We start from the raw sequence: 13600 nt of genomic DNA, 5'->3' as shown, positions 1-13600 counted from the left end.
AATTAAACATCGTGTTTAATAGCTATATGTATGTCTTTTTAGGTGGCTGCAAAATTCGGGTTCAGGGGGACTGGACCAGAGAGCGCTGCTTTGAAATCCCTAATGAGGAACACTGCTCGAAGTTCCTCTCAGAGGTTCTTGCTGCTCAGGAAGGTAACTCAAGACTCAGCAACTTTCTTCCTACAATTTAAATAGGAGTAAAATCCTTACTTGTGGATATAGAGGCAAGTGGCCATTAGCAAAGTACCTCACCCTTCAGGCCTTAATAGTGTTTTTTTTTTATCTTTCTTTAGGGGATGAACCCAGGGATAGATTAGGGAACAAGCCTATTTAGCTTTAAGGACAATTTGAACCTTTTTCCAGAATGGTCAGTGTCGTGGCAGACAGATACATTTTCTTAGGCTCTTCCTTTATGTTCGGGAATGGTGCTGGCCTCTGCGTTTGAGGAGTATTATGTGAATGGCTTTTGATTATGGGAAACTCTACTCAGTGAAGGGATTTCCCAGTTTCTGACCAGGACCTTTCTCTCTCCAGCTCAGTTACAGCTTCTTGTTCCAGAGCAAAAGGACTCATCCAGCTGGTACCAGAAATTAGACACTAAAGACAAACCTGGGTTTTCAGGTATTAAAAGGGTTCTTTTTCCCTGGTTGCTATGATCATTGCAGAGTCAATCAGTTTTATCTGGACAGATGAAATGATACGGATTAATGGCAGTGTCGGGCACATTTTCCTATGGAGTGGTTTTAGCTAGCCCATGCCCCTGACTAATGTGACTCTTAAGCCTGTGGCATATTAGCTATTAGGTTTTTGTGACGAGGGAGATAATGATGTAAGGTGTTGTGCTACATCTTCAATAAATGCTAGCTTTTTTTTTAATTGTTATTCAGGTCCCAGAATAATGTAACCTACTGTTGTTTTAAGGAGCCTTGGTGGCACAGTGGTTAAAGCACTTAGCTGCTAACTGGAAGGTTATATCCTTGTTTTAGGGACAGATGGTTTTTTTCCCCAATTTAAGTTATTAGCACCTTTCTGGTACCTTTCATTGTAGTGATGCCAGTGATGTTAGCTTCTCCCTCATCCCTCTTTTGACTTTGGGTTCTGTGTCCTTCAGGGCTTCTTGGATTTGAGGATAACTTTTCATCTATGAATTTGGACAAGAAAATCAGTTCACCAAATCCACCTACAGGGACTCATCGGGAGCCCCCACCCCCACCCACTTCTGTCAATAGAATGTAAGTGCCATATTAGAGACATATTTCCCATGTAGGAGACTTATATTTTAGGCAGTTTTATTTTTGAATTCCTCATTTATTTTTCAGGTTTCCACGTGAAAAAGAAGCCACTAACAAGGAGCAGCCCAAGGTAACCAACACCATGCGGAAGCTCTTTGTACCAAGTAACCAGTCTGGGCAGCGGGAGGGTCTCATCAAACATCTCCTGGCAAAGCGTGAGAAAGATTATGTCAACATTCAGACTTTCAGGTTAGTCTCTCTTCTACTTAACTGACTAGTAGGTATAGAAGAAAACAGCCTTTCGGCATTTACATTTTTATCTTAATTAAGAATCAAAGCATGAAAAGAAGGAAAGGTCATCTCATTCAAGCCCTTGTCTCTATGCTGGTCATTATTGTACATATCCAAATCCCAAATCCCTTGGATTTGCTAACTACTCACAGTACCACGCCTGCTAATGTTTTTGTCTACTCTTAGAGAACCAACTCAGGCTTCCTATGTACCAGATGATTGCCCTGTACACATTCCACAAGCGAGCATGTTTCTCTATGTGGCTTGCCGAATTTTTTTCCAGCAAATATTGGAAAAGTAAAGTCCATCATCACTACTAAATCTTAACTTACTTTGATAAATTAAGGAAAGTTTCACTAGTTGTCTCCTTTTGATTGAGAGGTCTGTATTCGTGAATAGCATGTGCTTTTCTAGTCCAGGATTCCAGTCCCATCATGCCTCATTTATTCCAATTCAGTCATAGCTATATCTTGATGTTAAAACCTCCAGTTCCCTATATTCGCCATGATGACTGTATTTGTATGTAAGCAATTAAGACAGTCATGAGTTTTCCCGTCTGCTTTCTTCCTTAATGTTTTATCTGCCTCATCAGAATTTTCTACACAGATGTCCTTGGAATCCTTTGGGAAGTGAGCTTTTGGTTTCAACTACAGCTCCTTATAAAACAGTTGTCCATATTCAGCTAGCTTATAGAGTGAAGATAATGCTTTCCCATCCACAAGCTCTGCCTTCAAGTATGAATTTGGATGGAGTTTAGTTGAAAGGAAACATAATAGAGCAGTTAAGCTTGTGTTTTTTACATAGAAATTTGGTTCCTTTCTGTAGGTTTACTTAATGTAAAATTTAGAGAAAATAAGCCTACTGGTTTTGTGTTCTAGATGCAAGTTCTTCTTTTGTGTGTGGCAAAACATTTTGAGAAATTATGTTAGCTTATTATGAACTTACCCCTGTATAGAAGTGACAAGAGAGAACTTTGTTGGTTCGTACTTGAACTTTGTTTTCAAATTATTTTTTTTGATATTATATATTAGATTTTTTGTTGGAACTTGGAACGTGAATGGTCAGTCTCCAGATAGCGGATTAGAACCTTGGCTCAACTGTGATTCGAATCCTCCTGATATCTACTGCATTGGGTAAAGAACACTTCTGGAGTTTCCTTTTGGCTGTCTGCTTCCTGTTCATTTACATGACATTTGCACCTCCTCCCCCCTCCCCTCGGCTTTTTTTTTTTAACTATTTGTTAGAAACCTATGGTGAACTCAATGTGAGAGTTAACTTATACGTCAAATTTGTGAGATCAGAAAAGAACAGATAGCTAAAATGATGTAAGGAAGCATCTAGTACTCTTAAAAACCATAGAAAACTCTATTCTTCATAGAAACTGAGACTTGAGGTCAGTTTTAACAATGACTATTTCTAAGCTATAAGAGCAAAGCTCTACTGTTAACCCCTTACCAAACCAAAACCAAACCCAGTGCCGTTGAATCGATTCCGACTCATAGCAACCCTATAGGAAGAGTAGAACTGCCCCATAGAGTTTCCAAGGAGCGCCTGGTGGATTTGAACTGCTGACCTTTTGGTTAGCAGCCATAGCACTTAACCGCTACACCACCAGGGTTTCCATTACCCCTTGTGGAGATTTTTTTGTTTATTTTTGCATAGCATATGAATATTGCTGCTGGGGAGTCTTTAGAAAAGAAAGGTATTTGGCCTTACTGATCACCTGGTGAACAGAGTAATTCTATAAAATTTCTCTCCCCACTTCCCCACCCATTCTTTTTTTCATCTAATGTTTCAGAAAATGGGACAGGACGTAGTCAGAGATAATTATGGGATATGTGTAGAGCTCACATCCTCTTTGTTTTCTCAGATTCCAAGAGCTGGACTTGAGCACAGAAGCCTTTTTCTATTTTGAATCCGTGAAGGAACAAGAGTGGTCCATGGCTGTAGAAAGGGGTTTGCATCCTAAAGCCAAATATAAGAAAGTAAGCTGCGTTTAATCACCTTCCTTTTTTTTTTTTAGTATATGACTTAATAGAGTTCACTAGGAGTTATTCCACTATGTATAACTTTTTCCGACAGGTTTAATTGAATTCTTCCCCATGTGTAATACTGGGATAGGGCATATGAATCCTTTATATCTATTTCCTAGAAAAAAGTTTCCCTAAGCTTTCTCATCCTATATTTTCATTAGTTAGCTTTTAGAAGAGGAAAAAAAACTTTTTACTGTTCTCATATCAATAATTACATATAAGGTAACTAATTTGTGCAGTAAAAGTTTAAGATTGAAATTGTTCACTGTTATGGTCAGAACTGGATGTTTTACAGAAAAGCAGCGTGAAGCATGTGGGTACATAGGATATACTTTACGATATACTTTGCAATCAGAACAAGAATAGAAGTCTTGTGGAATTTAAATGAGTTCTAAAATTGGTTGTAGGTTGAGAGGAGTAGAATTGACTCTAGCAAGGTGGGCCAATTTGTTGATCTTTAGAAGGCATGTGGTAGAAGCATTTAGCTACCAGCAGAGTTATTTTAATTATAGATCTACCACACTAAGCCCTTTTAAAGGAGTAATCTGTCTCAAATGATTTGTGTCTATATCTTCTAGGTAATAAGACTCTGGAAGACTATATTCCTCTCATACAGACCCCTGACTGATACATATTTCAGACCTATTTCTAGTTCACAGATTAAAAATAATCAAAGTTGTCCATCAACATGTGAATGGATGGATAAATAAAATGTGGTATATACATACAATGAAATATTATTCAACCATAAAGAGAAATGAAGTCCTGATACATGCTACATAACTAAACATTATGTTGAATAAAGCAAGTCAGGCACAAAAGGACAGATATTAGATGAGCCCACTCAGATGAAATACCTAGAACAGGCAAATGCATAGAGACCACAGTTTGTTAGTAAGAGGCGGTGGAAGGAGGAAATGGGGAGGTATCGTTTAAGGTATACTGAGTTCCTGTTAAGGGTGATGAAGAAATTTGAAAACAGACAGTGGTGATGGTTGCACATGGTGAACATAATTAATGTCACTGGATTGTACATGTAAAAATGGTTGAAATGGCAAATGTTTTGTTACATGTATTTTACCACAATAAAATTTTAAAAAAGGACTGCTGTCTTATAGATTTAAATTGCTTAAAAAGAAAATTGGAAATGAGAAACTAGAAGGAGAGGTGGAAGGAGTAAGCTGTGATAGGGCTTTATCTTGATCGTTTAAAACTTTTAATGTTGCCTACTCCTGGTAGATTAGGAAGTGATTAAAATAATGAATCTAGAGCTTGAGCGTACTTATTGTCCCTGAAGGCTTTTAACTCTTATTGGTCAGAGTCAGATTAGAGCTTCCCCAGAGAATTTTTGTTTCTTCTTTATGGGGTCTGTAGGGAAATTAGATTTGGGCATTGTTTTGTCTTCTTGGTAGAAAATTATTTGTGGGAAGTTAGATGTGTGGTAAAGAGTAGTGTCAATATTAACCTTTTATAACTCCCTGGAACTCATAGGTTCAACTAGTCCGCCTTGTTGGGATGATGCTCCTTATATATGCCAGAAAGGACCAGTGGCGGTATATCCGTGATGTTACTACAGAAACAGTTGGAACTGGGATCATGGGGAAAATGGTGAGTTACTTTGGAAATGAGGTTTACTGTTACTTACATCCATGTGAAGTTCAGTTGCTACTTGTGTCTCTGTACTAACTGAATTTTTACTCCTGCTAACAGGGAAACAAAGGTGGAGTAGCTGTGAGATTTGTATTTCACAACACTACATTTTGCATTGTCAATTCTCACCTGGCTGCTCACGTGGAGGACTTTGAGAGAAGAAATCAAGATTATAAGGACATTTGTGCGCGAATGAGTTTTGTGGTCCCAAATCAGACCCTCCCTCAGCTGAACATCATGAAACATGAGTGAGTGGTTAACTCTCATTTTGCTTTTGAATAGTGGGGATAAGAAGGGGTTAAATGTGGTGCAAAACTGGAGAGCTGGGAAGAGTGAGGCATTAGTGTTTAGGGGCTGGGATCGCAAAGAAGAGAGGGTATTCGAGGAATAGCAGCCTCATTGAGGCAGAGAAATTAAATTTGACATCACAGCAAAAGCTAGTTGTATTAGTGGGACATCTAGAGTAATGCTGGAGGGGTCATGTTCATTCAGTTTTTATTATAAAATAGGATGTTCATTGTAAATGTAATAAAAGATTAAAAGTAAAAATCCCTCATTTCTCATCCTCCACCATCCCCAGCCAAGCCCCTCTCTCCAGTGGAACACTGTTAACAGTTTAGTGTGTATCCTTCTGAATCTGTACCATCTAGTATGACAGTCAGGAGCCACAAGTGGCTATTGGGCATGCGAAATGTGGCTTGTCCAAGTTAAGCTGTGCTGTAAGCGTGAATTTTGCACTGGATTTCAAGGACTTTGTAGGGAAAAAATGTAAAATATCTCAAGTTTTAAAAAATGTTGATTTACATTTTGATAATATTTTGGATATATTGGGTTAAATAAAATTACTTTCACCTTTTTAACTTTTTAAATGTAGCTACTAGAAAATTTAAAATTACATTTGTGACTTGAATTCTATTTCTATTGACTCGCACTGTTCCAATTTATCTCTAATATGCACACACAAAAACACACTTGTTATATGGGATTGTATTAATCCCATTTCTTGTGGATCTCTTTCCAAGTCAGTATATAGAGATCAGCATTATTCTTTTCTGTGCCTGTGAATCATTAAAAATAGGGGCAGGGGAGATTTAAAGACACCAATGGAAGCAATAGGATAATATGAGTGAAAGATGAGTGAAGAATAATGGGACTTAATAAGGATAGACACAAATCAGTTGGGAAACGGACTGGGTGATAGGAAGTGATTAGTTGTGAGGAAATTAATGCCAGTGATTTAAATTCTGAAAAAAAATAAATAAATTCTGAGGGTGACTGGAAATACCTGGCTTGAAATGGGAATTCATAGGAAAATAAAGATCATTTAGGGGTATTAGAATCAGTAGAGAGTCGAGTAATTGAGGGAAGAGTAGTGATATCAGACTGTTTCCATGTTATGTCAATAATTAGAAATGTCATATGGAATTCTGTTTCACAGTGGTAAAGTCAAAGCATTGAAATTGATGGTCATAAAGTTGCCCTGAAATTCCGTAAATGTATTTCTCTAGGATTCCATAAATTTCATGTTGTAATTGAAATTGGCAAAGTGATCCACTTGGAGCTTGAGATAACAAACAGGAAAATCCATTTTGGTGTAGTAATTTCAGGGTCTCCCCCTGTGGGACCTTCTGCACATCTAGGGGCCTTCTGCATATCTAGGGGCCTGTTATGGTGACTGGGAGCTGGACAGTCCCATGCCGTGCTAGTCTCCTTCTTGCCTGGACTGTTTGGTCTGCAGAACTTCGGCAGGAGAAGACAGGTTGGCTACACTAGAGAGCCTTAGACTACTTTCCTAGTGGGGCCTACCTGGGAGAACTATCATTCAGATCAGATCGTTCAGACCGAACAGACCTTAACGGAAAGCCTGCAGAACCTCAGCGCTCTGAGAGGCAGAAACCGTTCAGATGTTCTTCCCTTAGAGGGCCTGGCAAGCAGCCAGGCAAAATCTTGAAGCTAGTCCAACAAATAAACTTCATGCTTCTCAGTCAGTTAACTCCGTGGCTTCTGAATCCCGTACATATACTGTATTGCCCCCTTTTTGTTCTTTATGTTTTCACGTATGGAGTGCCTATTTCTCCCACCTATTTTGTAATCCATGGTGTCTCGCAGGTGTTGAGACTGCTTGCCCCCAAAGAATCAGTTATAGCTTTAAACCCTTTGTCAGATAGTGATAAATGAGCTCTTATCAATAAATTACCCATTTTTCTTCTCTTCATTCTCCTCTGGTTGATTTTTTAATGCTAATTATGGCTACTTCTGTGCATATATTTCTTGATTCTCAGTGTTGTCATTTGGTTGGGAGATTTGAACTATAGACTTTGCATGCCTGATGCCAATGAGGTGAAAAGTCTTATTAATAAGAATGACCTTCAGAGACTCTTGAAATTTGACCAGGTGAGTAAATTTTTCATTTTATAGGTACTTTTTTTTTTTTTCCTTAGATAGTAGAAGAGACCATTAGGTTTATGAGGTACATACATGGAAAGTGTGTCTTACTCTAGGAAAAGAAGGTAAGGTCTTAATTGTCTTGTGAAAACAGTGTGACTAGTGATATAACAGGCATTGAATACATACAGGGTGTCTAGTTCTTTTATTAGGTCTTTGGATGGAAGGAGGGGAGATAACATTAATGATAAAAAGAAATTATAATATTTGTTTAATAAGTCTTTATCAAGAAGAGATTTCAGAAATTTAAAGAAGTTGGAGAATGGGTGGGGTTAATTGGAGAACACTTCCTGGAGGAAGTGGGCCTTCAGCTATGTCGATGTGGTTTGGCAGCTGGAAGGAGGGAAAACTCTTCTATGATTACTTGGCACGCTGAGCAACAGCTTGGAGGTAGGAGCCGGAGGTCCCGTGAGGAGATTGGGAAACAGAAAAAGAAGTTTGCCTGGGATAAATAGCATAGGCTGTGGTCTCAGTAATGGGAACTGATTTGATAAGTTGGGGCTAGCTGGTGTGTAGATGAAAACACCTTTGGGAAAGCATTGACCCGCTGTAGTGTTTATGTGAAACCTGATATTCGGGAACCTAGTTTTCCATATATTTGAGACAGGTGAATTTGCCTCAAAACCTGGCATGTGACTTGAATTTTCACTTTAGCATATGGGTACTGGCTGCTAAAAGTGAATGCTTATTGAGGGAAGACAATGTTTTGACTTGATCCAGATATCTTTAAATCCCTATGTGGATCCTTTTTTTTTTAATCATTATACTTTTTTATACTTTAGATGAAGGCTTACAAAACTAACTTCTCATTAAACAGTACACGTATTGTTATGTGACATTGGTTACCAACCCCACGACATGTCAACACTCTGCCTTCTTGACCTTGGGTCCCCTATTACCAGCTTTCCTGTCCCCTCCTGCCTTCTAGTCCTTGCCCCTGGGCTGGTGTGCCCCTTTAGTCTCCCTTTGTTTTATGGGCCTGTCTAATCTTTGGCTGAAGGATGAGCCTCAGGAGTGACTTCATTAATGAGCTAAAAGGGTGTCGGACACCATACTCTCGGGGTTTCTCCAGTATTAGTAAGTCTGGTCTTCTTTTTGTGAGTTGGAATTTTGTTCTACATTTTTCTCCAGCTCTGTCCGGGATCCTTTGTTGTGATCCCTGTCAGAGCAGTCAGTGTTGGTAATCGTGTACCATCTAGTTGTACTAGCCTCAGTCTGGTGGAGGCTGTGGTAGTTGTGGGCCCTTAGTCCTTTGGACTAATCTTTCCCTTGTGTCTTTGGTTTTCTTCATTCTTCCTTGCACCCAAAGGGGTGAGACCAGTGGAATATCCTAGATGGCCACTCATAGGCTTTTAAAGACCCCAGACGCTACTCACCAAAGTAGAATGTAGAACATTTTCTTTATAAACTATGTTATGCCAATTGAGCTAGATGTTCTCTGAGACCATGGTCCTGACAGCCCTCAGCCCATTAATTCGGTCCCTTAGCGCTACATGAATCTTTTTGACTTTCAGACACAGTAAAAATCCAGGTGTTTTGCAGTAGAATGGCTTTTGTAGTGACCCTTTCCTGGCTGTGTCTACCTTCACATTCAGGTTGGCTGACTAATTTCTTTGCCTTTCTTCCTACCTCCTGCTCCCAAAAGGGGTACAACTGGAATAAATTCTGACTCTTAAGTAACTCTGGTAAAATATTTGAGGGAGGATAACTTTCAAAATAATTTGTAACTATTCACTGAATGTGACTTTTATAATTATCCATTCAATATTTGTGTGCATTTTAAAAATACACTCAGTGGTTCTTGCTTTGTGTTAGGGAACCTATGATGATTCAGATTTCATTCTTCCATTTTACCCCGGACACCATTAGCAATAAAATTAGTAATGTGCTAATAAGGAGCACCCTAAGTGAGGGTGAGTTTAGATACCATGGGAACGGAATGCCAATATTTAATTCATAAGATACAGAAATCTTATTCATGTACTCTCTCATAGTTGTCTGGGCTATGGAACTAGGATACTTAGAAATGGAAATGGTGCCTGCTAAACCTGATTGTCAACTGTATTATGGTAGTATTACTCTGCTGATGCAATGTTTCTTTTTATCTCTAGTTAAATATTCAGCGTACACAGAAAAAAGCTTTTGCTGACTTCACAGAAGGCGAAATTAAGTTTATTCCCACTTATAAGTATGACTCTAAAACAGATCGATGGGATTCCAGGTAAAGTAACAAGAACCTTCCCATAGAATAGGCTAAGGCCTGATCTTATTTCTGTCCTTCCATATTGGTAAGGGGCTGGGAACTTTGTAGGTCATGCCCTAAGCAGATATAAAAGCCTAAAGACTCAGTGCTATTACATAAGAGGTTTTTTTTTTAATTTTATTTATTTTGTTGTTGTTATTGAGATTCTACATAGCCAAACATACATCAATTCAACAGTTTCTACATGTACAATCCAGTGACATTGATTGCATTCTTTGAATTGTGCAACCATTCTCACCCTCTGCCATTAACATGAACTCACTGCTCCCTAAGGTTCCTATCTAATCTTGAGTTGCTATTTTCACTTTGATCCCATATAGATAGTTCTTAAAAGAGCTTAATGCTCAAGGCAGACATTCTTTCCTAGTTAAACTAAACTGTTCTATGTCAGAGCTATTGAAATTGTATGGGCAGTACCTTATTTTTCTCGTCTCAGCAGACTCACTTAGATTTTTGCTTTCCTGATCTCATCCTACTTGTTACCTATTGCCCTGTTCTGGCTTTTTTTTTTCCCCTCCCAAACGGCTTCTCAACTATTTAGTTGAAGATACAAGAAGGTAAAAATACTCAAAGATCTGTGAAAGATTTTTCTAGCACAGTGGTTCCCATTCCTGAGTACACAATAGAATCTCCTGGGGAACTTTTAAAAGTACTGATGCCTGGGCCCCACCTCTCCTACAGCCAGAAAATGTTGAGAACCACTGTGTAAGAGGCCCTTTGATTTCCTAGTTACTTCATTTAAAGTGCCTCTGGCAGTAAGTTCCTGGTAACTATTTGTCTTCTACCTAAAATCTGTCTCTTTGTTTCTGATAGTTTCCTAGTAGGCTGAGCCCAGAAGTTTAAAATAGAAAGGGAATACTTTGCTTCTTTAGGCTCTGAGAACAGGGAGTGGGGGGTTGGGAGGGGTGAGGTGGGGTGGGGAGAGTTCTGTTTGTATTACCTTGCTCCCAGGCTGTTGATCAGCAAATGAAAAGTGACACTCACAGATCTTGTACACTTTGCCTTGGTTCTTCCGTTCACCTGACTGGAGGCCAACTAAAGAGCTACTGATATTTGTGTCACGTTCTGGATCAGGTGTACAAAGTGTGGCTTATTCTAATAGAGTGATAAATAGGTTTTTTTTTCCCTACCCTTGGTAGTCTATGGATTGTTGTATGTTCAGACTTGCATGCCTAGATGTTAGTTCACCTCTATTAGAGAAGCTAGACTTGTCTATAAAAGTCAAGTTTAGAGACAGGATCTCTACTCTTACTCATCTCTAGAAATTAGGCCCAGTCCAGGAATATAGGATTGGATTTTCAGATTTTATTCATTATCTGTCTGGAGTGAAGTGTTTTTGTAATTTATAGAGCAAAAGAGGATGCAGTGTTCAGAGTATAGTCCTAACTTTCTGAGGCTGTTTTAAGAGGGTGCTGTTATACTTCCCCCCTGTGGTGAAATCCTTGAGGATAGAATCCTCATCTTAGGAGAACCATTTATTCATTCATTAGATGGCTACGCACTGAGCACCCCCTTTGCCTGAGGTACTGTGCTAGGTGCTGGGAGTTCAGTGGCATACAGACAGACACAGTTCCTTCACAGAGCTTGCAGTGTGGTAGGAAAGAGAATAGTAAGGATTGTTAGGGAAGGAGAAGTACATGGTTCTTTGGGAGCATATAACAGGAGGGTCTAACCCGGGTCTGCACCAGTGTGGCGGGCATTACATTCTTGTGTAGTATGGCCTGTGTTCTGTTGATAACTCGTTTCCTTATTTGTAGTGGGAAATGTCGGGTCCCAGCCTGGTGTGACCGAATTCTTTGGAGAGGAACAAATGTTAATCAGCTTCGTTACCGGAGTCACATGGAACTGAAAACCAGTGACCACAAGCCTGTTAGCGCTCTCTTCCATATTGGGGTAAACGCTTGTTTGCTCATTCATTTGTTTGTGTGCTAAGTGTCTGTTCTTAGAGCATTATTTAGCCTCAGAATAGATCAGTGATTCCGTGAGCCATAAATGTTTCCATAAGCAAATAATCATTTGCAGCATTGAGAAGTTAGTGCCCTCAACCCTCCTAAATGCTCTCCATGTAGGCCTGCACTTCCCAGGCCTTTTAATGATGCACATGTTTTTCACACTATACAAGGTTGGGTAGTAGTAACCTTAGCCTTCTAAAGTTATTATGCGTAAGGAAGAATGAGAGGTTAGGTTTTAAAGGAGTAGTTTTTCCTCAGGCAAATAGTAGGCAAGGGAGGCAGTGAGGGAGAGGTTTCAGGCTGGGGGGAGTGAACAGCAGGGACAAAGGCACAGACCGGTCAGAATACAACCAAATCTATGTATTACCTTAAGAGGTATGATGTATAGGTATGGGTCTTCCCATCCAGGACCATGGGCTTTAATTTTTTTTTTTTTTTACTCTCTTGCATCCTAGGCTGGGTTAATGCCAGTTATTTAATTTTTCTGTCTCTGTTGTGAGTAAAAATTTGTTATTTCCCATTGTATTTTCTAGATGTGTGTTACTAGTATGCAGGTTATACCCTGTAATCTTCATGATGTAACTTCTTACAGCCAGTACATTTAGATTATTTCTTTTGGATTTTCCAGACCTACGGGCATGTAATCTGTCAGAATTTGTATAGCATAGTGCGTAATAGGATGGACTTTATAATTAGACTGCTTAGATTTGAGTCCCATCTCAGCCCCTTTCTAACTGGACAACTTATGTAAGCTCTCTGTGCCTAGTTCCCTCCACTATAAAATGGGGACAATAACGGTGCCTACTTGTGAGAATTAATGAGTTAAGTCATGCAAAGAGTGTAGCAGAGTAGATTTCCTTCCTCTGTGTTTCTGTCGATTTTTCAGGTTCTGAGATAGCTATTACCAGCATATTTGACCTGCTCCTGTTTTTAAAAGGAATGACTTTGGAACTTTTCCTTTAAGTAAAAATTAATCATTGGCCTTAGATTTTAAATTTTATCAAGACAGTCATGACTTTACTTTTACCCATTTTGAAATTTGAAAATAATAATAATAATAGTAAGCGTTCCTCAAATAGCAGCTAGTAGCTACATGCCAGTGATTGTACTAGGCAGTTTGCACACACCTCATTTGCACTTCATGACTGCTTCAAGTTAAATATTTCCAATTTAACAGATGAGCAAATGGAGAACTAGCAAGTTTAAATGACTTCTTTAAGAACATTCAGCTAGAAGGAGAGCTGAGATTCAAATCTTAAGCCTGTTTAACTCTCAAGTCTATGCTCTTTCTGCTACCCCACAATGCCTCTATAGTTCTGAAGAACTTACTGGCTAAATATATCTTCAAATACTACTTTTAGCCTTTTTAATTTCTAGTTTGTATTTGTGGGCTGGGAGCCCTGGTAGCACAGTGGTTAAGTGCTCGACCACTAACCGGAAAGTCAGTGGTTCGAACCCACCAGCTGCTCTGTGGGAGAAAGATGTGGCAGTCTGCTTCCGTAAAGATTACAGCCTTGGAAACCCTATGGGGCAGTTCTCCCCTGTCCTGTAGGGTCACTCTGTGTCAGAATCAACTCCACCGCAATGGATTTGGGTTTTTGATATTTGTGGGCTGCTCAGTTTTCTTCGTTTGAATTCTCTTAATCCATTTTTTAAAGGATGTCTTTCCCCAAACACTAACCTCGTGGGTTTAATCAGCTGTGCTTGGTTTTTTTGGTTATATTTATTTTCAGA

The 13600-nt window shown here is 39.2% G+C and overlaps 1 protein-coding gene across 2 annotated transcripts in view; it reads left to right on the top strand.

Moving 5' to 3' along the window:
• Positions 1-13600, top strand: part of OCRL (OCRL inositol polyphosphate-5-phosphatase) — a 52254-nt gene that overhangs the window by 17408 nt on the left and 21246 nt on the right. For both annotated transcript variants that reach the window (XM_049872109.1, XM_049872108.1), the window contains exons 5-15: positions 43-153; positions 535-621; positions 1112-1232; positions 1320-1481; positions 2555-2656; positions 3394-3508; positions 5048-5164; positions 5267-5454; positions 7489-7600; positions 9763-9872; positions 11672-11807. In XM_049872109.1, the coding sequence (XP_049728066.1) occupies positions 43-153; positions 535-621; positions 1112-1232; positions 1320-1481; positions 2555-2656; positions 3394-3508; positions 5048-5164; positions 5267-5454; positions 7489-7600; positions 9763-9872; positions 11672-11807 (1361 nt within the window). The remainder of the gene's footprint in view (positions 1-42; positions 154-534; positions 622-1111; positions 1233-1319; positions 1482-2554; positions 2657-3393; positions 3509-5047; positions 5165-5266; positions 5455-7488; positions 7601-9762; positions 9873-11671; positions 11808-13600) is intronic.

This window comes from Elephas maximus, chromosome X (genome assembly GCF_024166365.1).
Source record: "Elephas maximus indicus isolate mEleMax1 chromosome X, mEleMax1 primary haplotype, whole genome shotgun sequence".
Taxonomy (NCBI): Eukaryota; Metazoa; Chordata; class Mammalia; order Proboscidea; family Elephantidae; genus Elephas; species Elephas maximus.
The sequence above is the reverse complement of the archived record's forward strand: the minus strand, read 5'-3'. Positions and strand labels throughout refer to the sequence as shown.